Source organism: Cetorhinus maximus, chromosome 12, assembly GCF_964194155.1.
Source record: "Cetorhinus maximus chromosome 12, sCetMax3.hap1.1, whole genome shotgun sequence".
Lineage (NCBI taxonomy): Eukaryota > Metazoa > Chordata > Chondrichthyes > Lamniformes > Cetorhinidae > Cetorhinus > Cetorhinus maximus.
The window spans coordinates 106568787-106591562 of NC_135890.1; the positions used below are offsets into that span (position 1 = coordinate 106568787).

General features: G+C 45.1%; 1 protein-coding gene across 1 annotated transcript in view; it reads right to left on the minus strand.

Annotated features, from left to right (window-relative positions):
• Positions 1 to 22776, minus strand: part of LOC144687792 (uncharacterized) — a 270728-nt gene that overhangs the window by 150965 nt on the left and 96987 nt on the right. Inside the window, exon 10 of the mRNA XM_078554296.1 lies at positions 2836 to 2859. Coding sequence (XP_078410422.1) covers positions 2836 to 2859 — 24 coding nt within the window. The remainder of the gene's footprint in view (positions 1 to 2835; positions 2860 to 22776) is intronic.

The window sequence follows — 22776 nt, forward strand, 5'->3', positions numbered from 1 at the left end:
AGGATTCTCTTAAGGTTAATTTGCAGGTTGAGTCGGTAGTTAGGAAGGCAAATGCAATGTTGGCATTTGTTTCGAGAGGACTAGAATATAAAAGCAAGGATGTGCTGCTGAGGCTTTATAAGGCTATGGTCAGACCACATTTAGAATATTGTGAGCAATTTTGGGCCCCGTATCTCAGGAAGGATGTTCTGGCCCTGGAGAGGGTCCAGAGGAGGTTCACGCGAATGTCCCTGGAATGAAAGGCTTAACATATGAGGAACGTTTGAGGACTCTGGGTCTATACTCGATGGAGTTTAAAAGGATGAGGGGGGATCTGATTGAAACTTACAGAATACTGAAAGGCCTGGATAGAGTGGACGTGGGGAAGATGTTTCCATTAGTAGGAGAGACTAGGACCCGAGGGCACAGCCTCAGAGTAAAGGGAAGATCTTTTAGAACAGAGATGAGGAGAAACTTCTTTAGCCAGAGAGTGGTGAATCTATGGAATTCATTGCCACAGAAGGCTGTGGAGTCCAGGTCATTGAGTGTATTTAAGACCGAGATAGATAGGTTCTTGATTGGTAAGGGGATCAAAGGTTATGGGGAGAAGGCGGGAGAATGGGGTTGAGAAACTTATCAGCCATGATTGAATGGCGGAGCAGACTCGATGGGCCGAATGGCCTAATTTCTGCTCCTATGTCTTATGGTCTTATATATCAACTTGAATTTTCTTCTGGGCAAGCAGCAGTAAAGCATCTCATTATTCTACATGCTATGCCCAGCACTGGAATGTTACTCTGAGCTTCAAACTAATTATATATTTTAGGTGGACAAAAAGGGTGTAAAAGTTGGCCACCCAAGGTCGCCTGACCTCTTTTGTGGATTAGAGCCTTTCTTAAAAGGGAATAAAAGAACATTCCAGATTCATGTGACTCAATGCCCTTCCCTGAAACCAATAATCTGCTTTGAATGAGTCATTCTAAAACAAAGACACAGACTGTCTCAGGCCCCCGGGGGAATGTCTACACAAAACCCACAACATAGGATGTGGAATCAACATGAACACAACACTTCTTTGGAAAAGGACTTGAATTTGTGGAAAGTCACATGATCAGATGGAAAGACAGCCACGTTGCCTTTTTCTGTTTAAAAGATCAGCTGAAGCTGTTTGCAGTTAGTTCCACCAAAGCCTTTGAACCATCAGTTCAACCAGTCTGTGAACCAGACTTGGAAACATGCTGTGAGACATCAGGCAGCCAGAGTACTCAACCTGTTTGAATGAAAGTTCACCTGAGAACCAATCTCCTAGAAATTCGATTAAAAGAAACCTCACAACCTGCTGTAAACCTTTCACTTCACAAGACCCTACCTTCAACTTTAAAGCATTAAACACCAAGAAGCTACAGGCCTGCAAAAGCGGAGACTGGAAATCATAAACCAGAGAGTGAGATAACTGGAATGTTTATTTGTATCTAATCTTTGTGTGTGCGTGAGAACGAATGTGCCTGACGTTTTTAATTCAAGGTAAGTGTGTGAGAATAAATAACCATTTTTATTTTCAAACTCACAAAAGCTTGCTGCTGAATTATTTAGTTGGGATACACACTCAAACGGGGCAAAAAAAATGCACACCTCTTCCAATACAAAACATAATGATCACAGGCAGTAAGAGCACATACGTTCTTTGTCCATGATATGTGACATTGGTTTCATTCTTGTCAACAAATAACAGTTCTAGGTATTTTAAATATCCTTCTGCCAGTGTTCATTCAGGAAAATGCATATTTCAGACAATGGGGAGAATAAGTTGTGTATTTGTTTCTTTCTTCTTAATGTCATTTGAATATATACTGGCCTAGAAATTTGATGCCACACCGATTTTTAAGTGCAACAGAGGCAGCTATGCATCCAGTATGGTGGGCAAGGCATATTCATTAGTCATTGGAATTGGTAAAGGCAGAAAACAGGCACCCATGGTCTGTGCCCTAAATAGGCATTATCATATGCAAACACAGGGGTGGGGTGAGTCTAATGCCTATTTCAGACCTTGTGAAATTGGGCTGGCTGCATAAAGAAAAACGTACTCAACACACCGTCTAACTTGTGGCCTTTAAAAGAACGACTGGAGTTCACCACCAGAGTTATATTCAAAATAAACACGTAACCGAATGCGGAACTAGGAAAAGCAAGAATGCTCATCCCGGCTTCACTGCAGTGCCAAAAACCATTGCTAACCATTCCACCCACCCATCCTTCCACACTTGTACCAACCGTTCTGATTATTGCCCTTCTTCCTTCTCCAATTGTTGGCCCCCTCTCTCTTTTGATCACTTCCACCTCTCCGTGATGCCCCCATTGTTTCCCTCCCCTCCTGGTTGCCCATTTCCTTCTGAATGCTCACTCCCAGGATCTACCTCATGGCCAATAAGGTCGGTATATATATTGAAATCCTCTCTACCGATTAACCATCTGGAGAAGTCCAGCAAGTGTCTGCAGCTCACCTGTCTCATGTAAATGAGGCCTGAGGCCAACCTGTCCTCACACTGGAACCAATTTCACAGCCAACCAATTTCTAGGCCAAGATGTCTGAAAGAAGTTCAGCCATTTATTTTTTGAATCAATACATTAATGTTGATTATCTCTTTGTTAATATTTGAAAATAGAAAATCAAAAGAAAGATATAATATTGATCCATTTCCACCTCCCACCTCATCCTGTAGATACTGATGCTAATAGTATTAAAATAATTTCGCTACAGGGTAAATATAAGCAATAAACCTACTGAAAGTCTAAGTTAGCATATTTAGAAATGAAACATGTTTCAATGTAAAGGGTAAATAATTTAAAATATATTACCAGATGTTTTGTGCACGTTACCATCTGAAAAATAAAATCAGAAATAATTGTATATTATAAATATTACCATTATGATTTTAAAATATATAGAATGACAAATAAGTTATCATACTCTTATTGATACAAGAAAATGTAACTATTACATCTCTAAAAATGATAAATTTGGTACAACAATTATAGTAAAATTGCATGAAAAAATGCTCGAAACAAATTAGAGTAAGCTGGAAACAGAATGAAGGACGTTGAGAGGAATCTGATGAGTCTGAGAATTTGCAGAGGGGAAGGACATGTTAAGAATATTAACTGAGGCACAAAAGCAAAAAAAGGAGAGGAGCAATTCAAGGAATTTAATTGAAGGGATTTGCCTTTGGGCATTTTTCTCCTTACAAGGAAACAACCTTCAAAATTTGAAGGTGCACAGTACTGAAATACTTTGCATGTGGTAGAGTTCGTGAAATGTTTGCCTTCAAGCTCAATTTCTGGAGGGTTGCATCTGCAAGCTGGTTGACGCACTCAAGGCTGAAGAGTTCAAGCATAAAAATATATGGGAGATATTAGACAAGGCCACTCTGGGAGTTGGAGTAGGCGAGGAGACCCGGATACCTAGAGGTGGAAGGTAAACTTCCATTACAAATGAAGCATATGGTGTGATCCAGTATTGGGCAACAGCAGTCGGGCTGGTGCTCTCCGGCAGTTACTCTCCTTTGAAAAAGAGATGATTTGGAGATTTAAGAGAGGGCTGTGAGAGGTGAGGAAGTGTCATGTCACAAGAAAATCCAGCAGCCTGTCAGGGAAGAAGAGGTAAAAGAAAAGTGTAGGAAACAAGTTGTTGGAACAGGGGATTTGAATGTTCAATTTACAGACTGAGTTGTGTGCAGTTAAGAAAGTAATTAGGAAGGTAAAAGGAACGTTTGAATAGTTATCAAGGAACATCAACAAAATAATAAAATCTTCTACACACATAAATAAGGAAGTGGGGCAATATAGGATGGACAGGATCAATTCACAGTCAAGAATAATGAGAGGACAGCAACTTAAATAATATTTGGTTTCAGTATTTACCAGGGAGATAGATCAGGTGGATGTGACATTGGAAGATGAGATTAGAAATTACATAACTGTTACGACACAGCCGACGGTAAATGCTGAGCTGCTCAAATCCTTAGGAGAAACTTGAAACAACTGCCACAACTGATTTGCAATTTGTATAAATTTTGAGATGTGTACCTTGAATTCAGTAGTAATAAGACCACCAAATCTTATAGGTTTCTTATAAAACTAAATTAAACCTTTTTTAATAGAAGAAATGATTTTAAACACATACATAAATCTACAAATTACATGATAACTTCTAAATCCCCTAGTTAAGCTAACTCCCAGTTACATGTTAAGGCAATGTTAAGACACATAGATTTTAAAAGACTCAGGCAAAGAAACATGGGGCAGAATTTCCCGTTTGTTGGTCAGACGGGCCCGACTGACTCGGCGGCGGGCGGGTGATTGCCGCTGGAGAAACGGGCCGCGCCGCCAATTTCCACGGACGGGCCAATTAAGGCCAGCCCCGCGGGTAAGCGACTCCCGTGGAGAACAGGAAAATAGTCGCGAGGGCGGGCGGCCTCAGACTGCCGGTTCCAATGGGGAGCCGGCAGCCTGTATTAAAGAGTGACCAGGCAGCCTGCTTGAGGCAGTGCACCACGTCCACTCGTGGAGAGAGGGAGGGAGGTCCGAGTGGACAACAGCATGAGCAGGAGGAGGGGGGCAGGCTACAGGAGAGGCCAGCGGGGGGCCACTGTGCCCCCTGATTTTCAGATGCATGCCTTGCTGTCCTCCTGCAAGAGGTGGCTATCCGTCGGCCCCTTCTGTATCCTGAGGATGGGAGGAGGAGGGCCCCCCATGTCAACAGCCAGGCGTGGGAGGAGGTGGATGACGCTGTAAGCGCCCATGATGATGTGCGGCGCACTGGCACCCAGTGCAGGAAAAGATTCAATGATTTGCTGCGCTCTGGACGGGTGAGTACCATGTCTGTCTTGGCCATTTGACCCAGAAGGCAGCCTTAGCCTTTGAGCCCCGCCACCATGTCTTGCTGTCGTTACTGCATAGGGCATCCGTCGCACGCTGAGTGGGCAAATGGGTACTGACCATGCTTACATCAACCTTAGTGGTTGAGGAGAAGAAAGGTTCTCCCCGCAGCATATGTTGGTGCTTGTGGCATTTGAGTAGTCTGGGAGCAACCTGCAGGGGAGGCTGCACGACACATACTCAGAACTCCAACACATGTCATATTAATGGTAATGAGATGGTGCAAGGGGTGCCTCAAGGTATTTTGAGCAAGTGCCATCTGCTGGCATCAGCGCCGCACCTAGTTGTGCCTCCTTGCCATGGGCGCTAAGACCCGTGTGCTATTCAAAGTGATGGACGCCAAATGTGTCCAAGGTGGCCGTTGGGGGAAGGGGTTGGGACCAGCCGTACTATCTTCTGGAGACTGATCACCAGCTTCTTAACACACTGTTTTTTGGGGGCGCTATGGGTGTCCTCAGAACTTCTAAATGACTTCTGCAACATGCATGCACATTTTTGAGACAAATCATACTGGACACCATCTTGGTGAGGGCATTGGCAGTGATTTGATGCCAGCCCTGTCATTTTGGAGCCCAATACTCCAGCTGACACTTTCACTTAACATTACACAGCTGAATACGCATTCAGCAGCAGGAAGGCATTCCCACCACCACTATTTACAGGAATTATCAACTATTTGCAGGTTTTGTGCCCGGTTGATTTCTTCTGGCTTCTGCTTTGATTCTACAAATATTTAGTGCTTTCAATGGTTCCAAAACTCAACAGGGGATACGGTGGCAGGTGCTGAAGAACTTGGTCCTGACTCTAAGACTTCGGCTAAAACCAGTGGCTCCCAGACAAAGGGGCACTGTTAGTTATTCATCCTGGAATACAGCATAATTTGAAGAATGAACATGGGACATACATAGCAGAGCAAGCTGCTGAAAGATGGAAGAGGAGGAGACAAGTGACATGGGGTCAGCTGGAGGCGATATTCTTCCAAAATTTGCAGGGAAATATTCTCCTACTTGAACCTCAGCAACAAGGAACGCGAGAGGTACAGAGGGATCTAGGTGCCCTTGTACCTGAAATACAATGCAGATACAGAAAGACATATTTGGAAGGCAAATGGAATGTTCGCCTCTATAGCAAAGGGGATGGAGTATAAATTAGGGAAGTCTTGCTACAGCTGTACAGGGCATTGGTGAGGCCATACCTAGTGTATTGTATACAGGTTTTGTCTCCTTACTTAAGGAGGGATATACTTGCTTTGCCACGTCCTACAGCTAGAACTGCAACCTCAGAGCAGAGCAAGGACTGTATTGCCAGTGCTGTGAAGCAGTTCGGATAAGGTTCACTATGCTGATTCGCCAGGCGATGAAGGGGTTGTCTTATGCCGAAGGCTTGAGCAAGTTGGGCCTGTACTCAATGGAGTTTAAAAGAATGAGAAGTGATCTTAATGAATCATATAAAAATCTGAGGGAACTTGACAGGGTTGATGCTGAGAGGAAACAGTGAGCACTGGGATATTAAATATATTCAAGGCTGAGTTCAGCAGATTTTGATCAAGGGTTATGGGGAGCATGCAACAAAGTGGAGTTAAGGCCACAATCAGATCAGTTATGTTCTTATTGAATGGTAGAGAAGGCTCCAAGGCTGAATGGCCTACTCCTGTTATTGCTTATGATATTATGATCTTGCATATCTGTGCTTCAGTAAATCAGCCTCACTAAAATCTGCCACGTGCTACAGCTAGAACTGCAACCTCAGCGCAGAGCAAGGACTGTATTGCCAGTGCTTTGAGGGCATCTGTGGCCATGAATGCTTATGTGTCTAGCTCTTTCAAGGCTGGAGCTGAAACTATGTGCAAATAACTTGCTGGACTTTTTTGATGAGGTAACAGAGAGGATTGATGAGGTCAATCCCATTCCAAAAGACATTTGATAAAGTGCCACACAACAGACTTGTGAGAAAAGTTAGGACTCATGGAATAAAAGGGATAGTAACAACATGGATACGAAATTGGCTGAATGACAGGAAACAAAGTAGTGGTGAATGGATGTTTCTCTGTTTGGAGGAAAGTTTGTAGTGAAGTTTCCAGATGTCAATGTCAAGACCTCTGCTCTTGCTGATATATATTAATGACCTAGGCCCTGGTGTACAGGGCGCAATATCAAAATTTGCGGATGATACACAACTCAGAAGCATTGTAAACCATGAGGAGGATGGTGTAGAACTTCAAAAGAACATAGGCAGGTTGGTGGAATGGGTGAACATGTAGCAGATGAAGTTTTTGTTGAGAAGTGTAAGTGATTCATTTTGATAGGAAGAACATGGGGAGACAATATAAAACAAAGGGTACAATTCTAAGTGGCGTGCTGGAGCAGATGGATATATACGTGCATAAATCTTTGAAGGTGGCAGGACAAGTTGAGAGAACGGTTAATAAAACGTACAACATTCTAGGCTTTATTAATATGGGCATAGAGTACAAAAGCAAGGAAGTTATGTTAAACTTGCATTGAACACTGGTTCAGGCTCAACTGGAGTATTGCATCCAGCTCTGGACATCACATTTTAGGAAGGATGTGAAGGCATTAGAAAGTACAGAAAAGATTCACGAGATTGGTTTCCAGTATAAGGAACTTCAGATTGGAGAAGTTGAGACTGTTTTCCTAAAAGAAGAGAAAGCTGAGAGGAGATTTGATTGAGGTATTCAAAATCATGAGGGGTCTGGACAGAACAAATAGGGAAAAACCATTCTCAATGGCAGAAGGATCAACAAAAGCACGCAGATTTAAGGTAACTAGCAAAAGAAGCAATGGCAACGTGAGAATTTTTTTTTCATGCAGCGAGCGGTTGGGATCTGGAATGCACTGTCTGAGAGTGTGGTGGAAGCAGGTTCAATCAAGGAATTCCAAAGGGAATTGGATTATCTAGAAAGGAAGAAGGTACATGGCTATGGGGAGAAGGCAGGGAATTGGGATTAGGTGAATTGTTCCTTTGGAGAGCCAGTAAAGAGAAAACGGGTTAAATAGCCTCCATCTGTGCTGTAACCATTCTGTGATCTTGCAGTTAAACGTCAACAGGTGCAGAAGGCAGATCACTGAGGTTTTCTATTCAATGGATGCTAACTGCATTTCATTTTCTCTTGTTAGAGAGAAGCAAGCGGAGCGAGCATGTGAATTGCAGGCTTCCCCATGGTGAAGGGTGCCATTGACTGCATCACTTTAGAGTCACTGAATGTCAACTCTGCCCTATATTAGAAAAAAAAGGATTCCACTCGCTCAACCTATAACAGTGAATCATGTAATACAGTGCCCGGAATTCTAGCAGCAGTCATGATGCCTTCATTCTGCGGCAGTCCACTGTGCATTTGACCCACTGCTGCATGGTTTCCAAACTGTGGGTCAAGAGCCCAATTGGGGTTGTAGAGACAATGGGTGGAGTTGTGAGCTCCTCCTTCTCTGGGACTGCGTCCACAACGGCACCAAGGCCCAGAGAGCATCCAGTCCTGCCCTGCTCATCTCTCTCCCCACACACCCCCATCAAACCCAGGCCCCAATCGCCCGCCCCTGTCCCCCCGCTCCAAGTTGGTGAGGAGAGTCCCGTCTGGTAGCAACACTACGAACAAGTTCAATGCTCAACTCATTAATTTTCTCCTCCCCAACTTCATCCTTTTCCCACTGAATCTTTCTATTGCATCTAATCTCAGCACTGATTGCCTGATCCCCATGACTTTTGTCTTCTACTCAAGAGTCACAAGCAGGGTACTCACTAACTCAGGAGTTCCTGTTCCATGGTTTCTATTGGAACCTGGTATGCATTAAGAGGTAGGAAGGTGGATTAACAAACTGGTGGTTCTGAAAAAATTAACCGGAGCCTGAGTAGGAGTCAGTTCTTACACTGGTGAGTATGTGAGTGGTGACAGCGAGTGCAGTGGGGGTGGGGGCGTGGGGGGAAGTGCTGTTGGAAGGGAGTAACCTCCCTAATTATTAAATGATCCAGGTTAAAACAGGAGTATATGAATATACGATTCTCCTCCAGGCATCAGTTCACTCCAGTGGTGTGTGCATGGAATGAACTCTACAAGAGTAGCAAGCTTTAACTAAAAATATTTAGGAAAATGAGAAATCTTTAATATGCAATAGCTAGAGCCCATAACAGGAGCATGCGGTTGGTGAGGCCGCCACACACCAGTGCAGGCTCGTATTGGCTATTGCACCTCCCCACGGGTAACCACCAGCTGGCTTACCTGTGTGCTATATGAGGGGAGAAGGGCTTATTACAATGTGTACAACCTTGCCCATATGAGGCTCAGCCCTTGGCACCAGCTACATGGCGAGTAGCTGAGGAGCAGGAACAGGAGCAAGTGTAGGAGGAGGAACAAGAGAAGGGAATCTAGGCAGCTTCTTTCTGCTTGCCGTCCGTGAAGAACTTATCCAAGTGCAATAACAGTAATTGTAACCCCAATATCCTATTCACGAACAGTCCTACTGCTTACTTTCCTTCTGTCACTGACCATCACAAACTCTGCTTGACTACAATGCAGAAATAAAATCCAAAAAATAAACATTCCAAAGCAAATTTATAAATGAAATCATGTAATATTGCATAGACAGTTAACTAAACACCCTTGTGCATGCCATAGTGCCAGTCTTTTTTGTGCCTTTGCTTGTCCAAGTGCTCTGAAGCAGTGCTACCTCAGTAGCTACAGCATGATAAGTGGAAGGCTGCTTACTTTCAGTGAAGAAGCAGCTAGCCTTGAATGATCACCTCAAGCAGTTCTAGAATTGAAGGCCCAACTGCAGATCTCAGCCTGGACCAACCTCTGTCTGTGTTAGTTGGTTGACAGGCAAATTAAGGCCATTAGTATAGGGGCAAGGGTGGGAGGATGAATGCTGTTTTCCTGAGACAGGACAGCAGATTCAGGCTCTATGGGGCAACAGCCACTCCTCCAGGAGGTTCCTCAGCAAACCTACCAATCTATTGGAAAAGAGACTGCTGTGACATCCTGCAAGCCACTTTGAGCACTTTAATCCACAGTCATGATGGCAGAAGTCTCAGCTTGCTGCCAAGTTTGGCACAAGCTGATCTTGTACGACAACAGTTTAAACTTCTGCTGCACACTCGGACTTCTGATGGAAGCTGCTTGTGCTGCAATGGAAGCTGAGACATTGCCATCAAATGCAGTGTTCGAAAGGAATTGGTCATCGCTTCCTTTCTGGAAAGGATAGGCACCAAGCTCATCCAAGCTGAAGACAGCAAGACAGGTAAAAAAGGTGGTTAAGAAGGCATATAGATCATTCCCTTTATTAAAGCAAAACACTGAGGATGCTGGAAATCTGAAATAAAAACAGGAAGCGCTGGAAATATTCAGCAGGTCCAGCAGCACCTGGACAGAGAAATAGAGTTCATGTTTCGAGTTGAATAGGACTCTTCTTCAGAACTATTCTCCAGTTCTGAAGGATCATTTCCTTCATTAACCAAGGCATTGGCCGGGCATTTCTAGTCCCACCAGTGACGGGAATCGTCACAGGCGGGACATGAAAATTTAGAACGGCCAAAAGTCAATTGACTTTTCTCTTCCTTGGATCTAATACTATCTCTAATTTCCCTTGTAAGCCATGGTTTGGCCACCTTTCCTGTTTTACTTTTGTGCCAGACAGGAAAAAACAATTATTGCAGTTCGCCCATGCACTCTTTGAATGTTTGCCATTGCCTATCCAACGTCATCCCTTTAAGTAACGTTTCCCAATCCATCATGGCCAACTCGCGCCTCATACCATCGTAGTTTCCTTTATTAAGATTCAGGACCCTAGTATCAGAATCAACTACGTCATTCACCATCTTGATGAAGAATTCTATCATATTATAATTGCTCATTCCCAAGGGGCCTCGCACAACTAGATTGCCAATTATTTCTTTCTCATTGCACAATACCCAGTCTAGGATGGCCTGTTCTCTAGCTGGTTCCTCAACGTATTGGTCCAGAAAACCATCCCATATACATTCCAGGAATTCCTCCTCTATGGTATTGTTACTAATTTGATTTGCCCAATCTATATGCAGATTAAAGTCACTCATAATTACAGATGTTCCTTTATTGCATGTGTCTTTAAGTTCCTGTTTAATGCCATTCCCAACATCAGCACTACAGTTTGGGGGTCTATATACAAACCCCACTAATGCTGTTTGCCCCTTAATGTTTCTCAGCTCTACCAATACAGATTCCACATCGTCGGAGCTAATATATTTTCTCACTCTTGCGTTAATTTCCTCTTTAACCAGCAATGCAACTCCATTGCCTTTTCCTTTTTGCATGTCCTTCCTAAATACTGAATACCCCTGGATGTTCAGTTCCCATCCCTGGTCACCCTGCAGCCATGTCTCCATACTCCCGACTACATCATACCTGTTTACATCTATTTGCACGGTTAATTCATCCACTTTATTGCGAATGCTCTCACGTTAAGGCACAAAGACTTAAGGCTTGTCTTTTTAACATTACTTGTCCTGTTCCCACTATTTTTCACTGAGGCCCTGTTTGATTCTTGCCCTTTATTTCTCTACCTATCACTTTTCTTATTCCCCTTTCTGTCTTTTGTTCTTATCCTTGATTCCCCCTCCTCTCACTCCTTGCATAGGCTCCAATCCCCCTGCCATTTTAGTTTAAACCCTCCCCAACCACTCTAGCAAATATTCCCCCTAGGACATCAGTCCCGGTCCTGCCCAGGTGTAACCTGTCCAGTTTGAACTGGTCCCAACTCCCCCAGAACTGGTCCAAATGTCCCAGGAATCTGAAATCCTCCCCCTTACACCATCTCTTCAGCCACGTATTCATCTGATATATCCTGCTATTTCTACTCAGACTAGCACGTGGCACTGGTAGTAATCCTGAGATCACTACCTTTGAGGTCCTACTTTTCATCTTACTTCCTAACTCCCTATATTCTGCTTTTAGGACCTTATCCCTTTTTCTACCTATGTCGTTTGTACCAATTTGTACCACAACCACTGACTGTTCACCCTCCCCCTTCAGAATGTCCTGTAGCCGCTCTGAGACAACCTTGACCCTAGCACTTGGGAGGCAACATACCATCCTGGAGTCTCATTTGCGGCCATGGAAACGCCTATCTATTCCCCTTACAATTGAATCCCCTATAACTGTTGCATTCCCACACTTTTTATCCCCTGTGCAGCAAAGCTAATCCTGGTGCAACGAATTTGGCTGTTGCTGCTTTCCCCTGAGAGGCTATTCCCCTCAACAGTATCCAAAGCGGTATATCTGTTTTGTAGGGGAATAGCCACAGGAAATTCCTGCACTGCCTGCCTAGTCCTCTTGCTTTGTTGAGTGGTCACCCACTCCCTTCCTGCCTGTGGAATCTTAGCCTGCGGTGTGACCACCTGTCTATTCATGCGATCCACAATACTGTCTGCCTCACGGATGCTTCACTCCAGCTGCCACTCCAGCTTCGAAATCCGAGCTTCTAGGAGCTGTAGCTGGAGACATTCCCCACACACATGCTGGCTCTGGGCACTGGAAATGTTCCTGGCTTCCCACTTAGAGCAGGAGGAGCACACCACGCCTTTGAGCTCTCCTGCCATGACTTACCCCTTTAAATTAAATTAAACCTTTTGGAAGTTACTTAATATCAAATAATATCAATTACTCTAGGGCCCTCCTTCCATGCTCCTTGTTGTTACAGAATATAGCCCTTTCAAACGGTGAACCACAAAGTAAGACCTCAAAAACTATAAGCGATAAAAGCAGCAAATACTTACCCAGCCGTACTCACCGTGCTCAAAGGATCACTTCATTCTCTCCTCACCAAACTCCCAAAGCAGCACTCCAGTGCAGACTGTGATGCTGACTGCAGGATACTCTTCCTAGACTGCTTCACAGCGATGCTGGCTGCAGGACACTCTTCCCAGACTTCTGAGTTATCAACAGTCACAGATTGCAACTCTTTCGAGTACAATCACAGTTCTTGGTTTTCTGGGAGTGGGACGTGAACCCACAACCCTCTGATTCAAAGGCGAGGGTGCTATGAACTGAGCCACAGCTGCCAGACTGCTTTACAGCGATGCTGACTGCAAGACACTCTTCCTAGACTGCTTCACAACGATGTTGACTGCAGGACACTCTTCCCAGACTGCATCACAGCGATGCTGACTGCAGGAGGCTCTTCCCAGACTGCTTCACCACAATGCTGACTGCAGGACACTCTTCCCATGCTTGACAAATCTACTGGAATTTTTCCAGGATGTAACTAGTAGAGCTGATGAGGGGGAGCCAGTCGATGTGGTTTATTTGGACTTTCAGAAGGCTTTCGACAAAGTCCCACATAAGAGATTAGCGTGTAAAATTAAAGTGCATGGGAAGGGGGGTAGTGTATTGAGATGGATAGAAAACTGGTTGGCAGGCAGGAAACAAAGAGTAGGAATAAATGGGTCTTTTTCCGAATGGCAGGCAGTGACTAGTGGGGTACCGCAGGGATTGGTGCTGGGACCCCAGCTATTCACAATATATATTAATGATTTAGATGAGGGAACTAAATGTAATATCTCCAAATGACACAAAGCTGGGTGGGAGGATGAGCTGTGAGGAGGATGCAAAGATGCTTCAGTGTGATTTGGGCAAGCTGAGTAAGTGGGCAAATACATGGCAGATGCAGTATAATGTGGATAAATGTGAGGTTATTCACTTTGGTAGCAAAAACAGGAAGGCAGATTATTATCTGAATGGCTATAAATTAAGAGAGGGGAATGTGCAACAAGACCTGGGTGTCCTCATACACCAGTCACTGAAGGTAAGCATGCAGGTGCAGCAGGCGGTAAAGAAGGCAAATGGTATGTTGGCCTTCATAGCAAGAGGATTCGAGTACAGGAGCAGGGATGTCTTGCTGCAATTATACAGGGCCTTGGTGAGACAACACCTGGAATATTGTGTGCAGTTTTGGTCTTCTTATCTGAAGAAGGATGTTCTTGCTATAGAGGGAGTGCAGCGAAGGTTGACCAGACTGATTTCTGGGATGGCAGGACTGATATTTGAGGAGAGATTGAGTCAGTTAGGATTATGTTCACTGGAGTTCAGAAGAATGAGGGGGGGTCTCATAGAAACCTATAAAATTCTAACAGGCTAGACACGGTAGATGCAGGAAGGATGTTCCCAATGTTGGGGGAGTCTAGAACCAGGGGGTCACAGTCTGAGGATATGGGGTAGATCACTTAGGACTGAGATGAGCAGAAATTTCTTCACCCAGAGTGGTGAGCCTGTGGAATTCGCTATCACAGAAAGTTGTTGAGGCCAAAACATTGTATGTTTTCAATAATGAGTAAGATATAGCTCTTGGGGCAAAAGGGATCAAAGGATATGGGGAGAAAGCAGGAACAGGCTATTGAGTTGGATGATCAGCCATGATGAATGGCGGAGCAGGCTCGAAAGGCCGAATGGCCTTCTCCTGCTCCTATTTTCTATGTTTCTAAATGTGGCCGGGTGTGCGGGAGCAATTGGGGGAGATACATGAGGTTATGCTTGACTTGGTCTCCGTGGTGGAGGAGTCTACGCGGACGATCGCCAAAGCAATGAGCCACATGTCCAAGCATCATGCGTTCTCCATGGAGAGAGTGGCGACTCTCGCGGAGAGCCTCCTCCAGGAGACCCATCAGGGCTTCCTGGGGATGCGCTCTGACAAGCAAGCCCTCGCATCGGCATTGACCTCAGCTGGTCAGTGCCAGTTTGGGAGATGGTGTGGGCACCAGGTTTCCCAGCTCGGTGCCCATCCGTCCACGGTGAGCAGCGAGGTCCGAAGCGACCTTATGTTGGCGCAGCAGCTGCCTGTCGCTCTGCGGGCACCTCTCAGGGTGCTCCGGATGAGGGCAGCAGCTCCTTCGCCCCTCTCCCAGTGACTGTAGCATCCAGTGAGGCTGCGACAACTGGGGTGAAGCCAGCTGTGGAACTGGCAGGTCCCTCCCAGGCAGGGTCAGCACAGGCTCCATGGGCCAAAGGACAACTGACAAGGTCATCGAGGCCAACAGGACAGCAGAGTCAGCAGACTGTCTCAGATGCCACTCCCAGCGATTGGGCAGCACCAAGACGTAGCACCCAGAAACATAAACATAAGGCACCTTAGGCACACCACGGGTTAATCGCTGGTGCTTTTCTGTTGGCCCAAGATGAGGTCGTTATGATTTCCTTTGAATTGGAACACCCTTGTCATTTTGTTACATTAAGTTTCTTTGCCTGTGATATTAAATTCAGACATGTGACCGTGGTTGAGAGTTCCTCTTTTCTTCTGCATGTGTATGGTTTCCAAAAATGTTAGCAGTGCTTGGTGGGACATTCAGCTTTATTAACAAGGCCCTTAGTTACTGTTCCTAACCTGGAAGATTTGGCACTTAGGTATCAAGTATGAAGCCTACAGCCCAGGCTTGTCCTGGAGGTCCACCTGTGGTGTTCTTACTGAAGGTTCATTCGATTAAAGCCTCCCGGGTGTCCCTGCCTCCCTGGAGTATGCCTGGGTCAGCATCTACCCCCTCAGCATTTCCCTGTCCATGTTCATCCTCGGACTCGCCGCTGGGCTCATCGTGTGCAGCCATAGCCATTCCATTGACGTCTCCATCGTCCACTGCATACCCCCTTTCCAGCGCAAGATTGTGGAGAGTGCAGCATGCAACCACTATCACTAACACACGATCTGGGGGGTACTGGAGTGTGCCCCCTGAGCGGTCCAGGCATTGGAAGCGCATCTTGAGAACACCGATGGTTTTCTCCACCACAGCCCTTGTGGAGGCGTGGCTCCTATTGTACCGCTGCTCAGCTTCTGTTCTTGGATGGCAGAGAGGCGTCATGAGCCACCTGAGGGGATAGCCCTTGTCACCCAGCAGCCATCCATCAAGCTGGGCTGGAGCACTGAAGAGCCCCGGCACCTGGGAGTGTCTGAGGATGTAGATGTCATGGGAGCTGCCTGGGTACCTTACACAGACTTGTAAAATCAGCATCCTGTGATCACACTATCTGCACATTCATGGGGTGGAAGCCTTTCCTGTTGACAAAGGCATCGGGCTCACCTGCTGGCGCCCTGATGGCTACATGTGTGCAGTCTATTGCACCCTGGACGCGGGGGAAGCCAGCAATGGCCGCGAAGCCTCTGGCTCGCTGTGTTTGGTTTGCCTGATCCCAACGGATGAAGGTCAATGCACACCTGAACAGTGCGTCTGTAACCTGCTTGACACAAGTGTGGACAGCTGATTGGGAGACACCGCAAAGATCACACACCAACCCCTGGAAGGAGCCAGAGGCATAGAAGTTGAGGACAGCTGTGACCTTCAGTGCCACTGGCATGGGTGTCCACCCACACAGTTAGCGGAGGTCTCAGGCCCTATTATCTGACAGACATAGTTGATTGTCTCCCTTGAGAGACGGAGCCTCCTTCGGCACTGCACCTCAGACATATTGAGGTAGCTGCTTCGCCGCCTGTATACCTTGGCAGCAGGATAGTGGCGTCTTCTGCAGCCCCTTCCGCCTTGGTCTACCTTTTGGCCCTGCGCCCCTTGTGCTTGCGCCTGTCCTCTCAAAGGTCCCTGGAGGCTGAATGTGCACTCCTGGCCTACCCCCCACTTCTAGCCCTCGCTTCCTCCTCAGAGGAGGTGCCTCCTGTAGAGAGTTCAGCTCCCTTTCGCAGGCTATAAGAAGGCTTCCAAAAACCTGCAGGCCCCAAAAAGATTCCTCACTGCAGAATACTGACTTGAGGGCTAAGAGTTCAGACAAAGCAGCTGGTAAGCGTTTTGATGTATTGCAGATCACACAGGCAAGTTTCAAACACTTTGAAAAATCAATACTTGAGAGAGCATACTCGCGACCCCACGGAGCCCTTTTATCCCGCCCGTGGATGAGGTTTATACAAATGTGTCCTACCCGCCTGCTCGTTGCGCCTGTGTGCTGACCTGAAGGTTGCACGGGCGCCAAAAATCCGGCATCAATTGGTGAGTCAAGGGCCTTAAGTGGCCCGTTAATTAATGGCGGGCGTGCAGCGGATATCATCGCACACCTGCCCAACGAAATATCGCAATGGCACGTGGTGACGTTGGGACGCTCGCCCGACATCACCGCACATCATTTTACGTGCCGACATACGGGGCCCACCCCCGCACGCCAACGGGAAAATTATGCCCTATTTTACAGCAAGCAAAGTAACTGCGAGATAGACATAGGCCAGGGTTTCATGGTCCCGCCTTGGCGTGTCTCCTCCCGGCGAGCCATTTAAATCTCCATTCAGATCGGAGGGACTATAATATCCCGCTGGGTGGGAGGGGCCATAAAATCCTGGCCATGGGATTAAGTTAGCAGCTGAAATATCATAAACGAACTTTAAAAAACAAATAGTTTTAGAATATGCGGAATTTGTTAATTACAATGGAGACATTGTTCAGGACCAGAAAGGTTTTGCATGTGTAAAATTATTAGATTACTAACAAGAATACTAATCTTAAAATCTAACCTTGTAGCTTACTAACACCTGATTTTACTAGATACCCATCGTTGAATAGCAGTGAGGTGGAAAAACTTAGAAGTTGGGCACAGTATAGAAAAGATGCAAAGGTAGAGGGATTCTGGGAGTTCATGTCAAGTGATTGCTCACAGCAAAAGTAGATAATTGGGCCTTGAAGGCTGGCTGTGGAATAACTGCTTGTGTGAGAATGGAATGTAGATGTCTCTCTTTACCAGGTAAGGAACCACGGCATGTAAAACATTGAGATACAGTTTTACATACAAAGGTCATTACTTATGTAAATATGTAAGGTCAGCAACAGCCACATAAATCATAAGATAAAAGCAAAAAACTGCGGATGCTGGAAATCCAAAACAAAAACAAAAATACCTGGAAAAACTCAGCAGGTCTGGCAGCATCTGCGGAGAGGGACACAGTTAACGTTTCGAGTCCGAATGACCCTTCAACAGAACATAAATCATTCCTGGTTGATCTAGGTAAGTGTCTTCACATGGGGCTGAAGATGATTGGGTGAAGGAAGGGTGAAGGAGGAGTTAATTGGATAACAGCCAGAGTTAAGGACGCCCTGAGTTTGCCTTCCCTGTGGCGAAGAAAAAGACCATCCAGAAACAAGAACAAAACAAGAAAAAGGACAAGGCAGAGAAAGACAAAGAGAGCGCCAAAGAGAAACCCAGAGTGGAGTGCAGGCCAGCTTTGTTGACATAGTTTATCTGAGAACTCAATAAACTTATCCTGACTTTGTCTCAATAAAATCGATTCACAAAAAAGCTTTGCTGCCAAGTCTGTTTCTGTCTTAAAGGGGTGCAAAGACCCCCAAAATCTTACAAATGAGTAATTATAAACTTAGCATGCCATTAAAAACCCGCTTACCCTTCATTCAACAAGGGTTCTTACAACAAGGCTAACAGAGTAAAAGGGCAAGTTCTCGGTCAGTTCACTGGTTTCTAACTGATTGCCGTTTATGGGAACTTCATCAGCACACCCTAGGGAGCAATGAGCAATCACTGACAGCAACTTTTGGATTTTCAAGTTCAACTGCACATGTATGGACTCCAGAAGTTGCTGTCAGTTTCAGAGGGAATTTGTTATGACCACAGCAGATGTTAATTGCTACGCAAACCAAATCCCAGAGAGAAACTTGGCTTACAGGCCATACCCTATGTTTTTGCATTCTGAAAATGAGAAAATGTACTGATTTCAGCAGCAAGAAGTCCAGTAGCACTTTTAGAATTTTAAAAATTAACACTAAAAATTTCATTAACAAGAAGACAAGAAAACCTAAGCACACAAGGGGCAGAATTTAGCCCATGCCGGGCAGGCCCGCCACCCACGATCAAGGCCGAAAGGTGATTTCATGCTGGCGGGCAATTAAGGCCTGTCCAGCGGGAAACACAAGCAACAGCGCTCAGCGCTGCCTGTGCAGGTGGGGGGAAGGAGGGTTAGCGGGGGGAGCACTAGCTTCATGCATGCATGTGAGTGCACGCTTGATAATCTCCCTGAGGCTCAGGGCTGCCTCAGAGAGATGAAGAGTTTAAAAAAACATAAAGAAATAAAAAATGTTATAAAACATGTCCCTGCTTATATGGCTTTGTCACATGAGCAGGGACACGTTATTAATTAAATTTTTAAATTTAAATTTTATTTTTATTTGCTTTAGGAAACCTCACTCCGCCCATGGATGAGGTTTCCTAGAAAGTGTAAAGGCTGCTTGGCCTTTTTGCTTGCCCGTCCAATGTAACGTTGGACGGGCAGCAAAAAATTTCTTTTAATTACCTTGTTAATGCCCTTAATAGGTCTTTTAATTGTCGGTGGGCACGTTGCCGACACCAGTACGCGTTCGCCAACTGGAATGTCACATGGCTGTGCGTTGACATCAGGACACTCACCCGACGTCAATGTGCTTCATTTTACACTCCAGCGGATGGGGCACACGCCCGCCAAGGTAAAGATTTTGCCCAATTATAGTTACATAGTTAAGATTAGTCTTACAAAACACTTGCCCAAAAGACTCCCTGCTCCCACAAGGAAATACCTTCCAGGCAACATTCCCTTATAGATGCTTAACTATAAAAATCCAGTAATATTACCCAAGGCAAACTGCTGTAGCTTTACTCAAGGCATACCGCACAACATCTTAAACTCTCTTCCACTCTGCTGTGGGAATCCAAGACTTCAAAACAAGACTATTTTTGCAGCCCAAGATTTTTCTGGCTTGACTGGATGGCTGATTCAAACTGGATCTTCTCCCAGCCTAGAGCTGTTTCCAGGAGATCTTCCTAACATAGCCAACAGCCAACAATTAACAGCCAACCAACCACCCCTGAGCTCTACACAGTGACTCTAAAATACCTTTTAATTGCTTTCATCTCAGGTTCCATTCTTCTCACACCTCTTTGAAACTCAAATCTTCCAAATATAAAATCTTTCATGTTTCTATTTTGTCTCTGCTTTAGGGTCAATAAAATGTAATATACTCTCTTCTGTTTACCCATAGAACTCTTATAAGATGCAAAAATGTTTCTTGTTACCTCTGACTTCCCTTTGATATTCAAATGAACTTTTAACTTCTCTGAAAATGCAAATGTTAGATCCAACCTATTTACTTGTACCTCAAACCCACTATTATTATTGTCCTATTACAAGTGCACACCTAACATCGTTATCCTTTCATGTCCTAAACCTCCCAGATAACCTGTCTCTAGTGACTTTTCCCCAGCTTAATCAAATCATTTACACACATACACACAGCCTTCTTCACAGAATAACACAATATTCCCCAAATACATTTAAAAAGTAACATCCATTCTCGCAATGTTGTCAGCAAACACTGACAGTTTTGCCAACATTACTATTGCAAAATCCGGGCCAAATCATTGTCCCTAGGTTTCTGAATCTGTTATTAAAAATGATAAAAGATTTATTCTAACACATTTACCATACCCCTATGATATCAGGTCTGACCAGGGATCAATCTGAGGCAACTTGAATGCCGTTTTGAAAGCAACAAAATAGCAAGCAAGCATCAGGAATTATTTTTCATTGTTCCTTTTTTTTGCCTCTCCCAGGAAATTACATAATGTGGTATGGAGGGAGGTAGGGTCCACTCAAAATGTTTCGGCCATAATAAATGTGGAGTATTAATGGACAAACTACACTTTTCCTGTCAGTCAATTTTGTATGTTCATAACACAAAGGCAAGGCTGGGCTGTGCATACTAAGAAACACTGGTAACATGAGCAGGCACTTCAATAACATTGTTATTAGATGGGTATTTATACCAATTATTCAAATTACCCCATCACCAAACTGTGGGGCAAGATCAAGGTGAGGGCAAATGGGCAGGTAGATGCCTTTCTCCTCTGCATTTCCTATGGAGCAAAAACCTTCAGAATTTCTAATTCCTTGGGCAGAATTTTACGAGTCGGCAAGCAGAGGCGGGGACCGCTTGCCGATGCGTAAAATGACGCGCGGTGACGGGGGGAACTCCCGATGTCACCGCGTCCAATTTAAATTTTCAGGAAGGCAGGAGCACAGCAAAATCAGCCGTGCGTCTGCCAACCTGTCAATGGCCAATTGACGCCATTGACACGGTCAATTAAGTAATTAAAGGACCTGCCCGTCCAACCTCAAGGTTGGCGTGCAGGCCAGCAGCCCCGGCGCGAACTAAAAAAAACATGAAACCTCATCCACGGGCAGGATGAGGTTTCATGTAGGCTTTAAAAAATTTTAATAAAGATTTTGTAAAAATTATGGACATGTCCCAACTCATGTGACATTGTCACATGAGGGGACATGTAAGGGAAATTTTATTTTTCTACTTTTGTCTTTTTCACATTTACAGGCAGCACTAAGCCTCAGGGAGATGAGTGCGCTCTTTCGTGTGCATGCACAAAAGAGCACACTCTCGATTTTTGGATATCCCCCCCACCCCCGCACAGGGAGCACATAGCGCTTCTGTGCGGATGTCACACTGGGCGGGCCTTAATTGGTCCACCCATGTAAAATGGCGGCGTGCCTCCAATTGGGGGCGCCGATCGGAAGCGCGCCCGTACGCGCCCACCCATCAACATCCCCCCCAACGGAGGGAAAATTCAGCCCCTTATTCCTGTGTTTTTGTGATGAAATGATCAGTGAAATTGTTTATATGGCGGTGGATGATTAGCCAGAAAGAATCTTTGAAAAACCATCAAAATTTCTTACCTGACACCAGTCAAGATTCTACTACTCCTTTCACCCACCCAAACAACTATAACTTGTAAAAGGCATGAATTACCTGAGGCGGATAAACGAACTTCTGCAAAATATACAAAACAATGGAATATCACTATTCCTCATCAATAATACCTAAGCAGCAAATGTGGATTCAGGGTAATCAGTTAATTCTGTACTTCAGAAACGGATTTCTTTTGCGCCTCACAATCAAATGTCTACTGTACATCCGTATTACTTGGTAGTTATTTGATTTTGACACACACACACATCACAATATCAATTTCAAAAGATTATTATAATAAATAAAACTGGTAGAGCAACAACCTGTGGTGTCTTGAACAAAATAGAGGCAGATTCAATCCTTATGCTGCCCAATTCTTGACCTAAGCCAGAGTGATCAGGATCATCTTCGTAGACCAACACAGCAGGCATATTGTTAAGACAATTTTTATTTTTAATATGCAAATGGCCTGGATCTAACAACTGACACTTACTTAGTGCTCTGAACATAGAAAACAGCTTAATGTGCTTCACAAAGGAGAAGTCACCGGATAGAGCCGCAAAGGATGCCTCTCTTTGGTGTGTTTATGAGGTTAATGATACACGTTATGTAAGGATGTTGACCTTTTGATTCCATTCATGGGATGCAGGCGTCGCTGGCTAGGCCAGCAATAATTGCCCATCCCTGTTTTTGCCCTTCAGAAGGTGGTGTTGAGCTGCCTTCTTGAACCATTGCAGACCATGTGGAGTAGGTACACCCACGGTGCTGTTAAGTGGGTGGTTCCAGGATTTTGACCCAGCGACAGTGAAGTAACAGCGATATACTTCCAAATCAGGATGGTGAGTGACTTGAGGGGAATTTCCAGGTGGTGGTGTTCCCGTCTGCTGCCCTCGTCCTTCTAGGTGGTAGTGGTTATGGGTTTGGAAGATGCTGTCTAAGGTGAATTCCTGCAGTGCATCTTGTAGATGGTACACATTGCTGCTACGGTGCCTCGGTGGTGGAGGGAGTGAATGTTTGTGGATGTGGTGCCAATCAAGCGGGCTGCTTTGTCCTGGATGGTGTCAAGCTTCTTGAGTGCTGTGGGAGCTGCACTCATCCAGACAAGTGGGGAGTATTCCATCACACTCCTGACCTGTGCCTTGTAGATGGTGGATG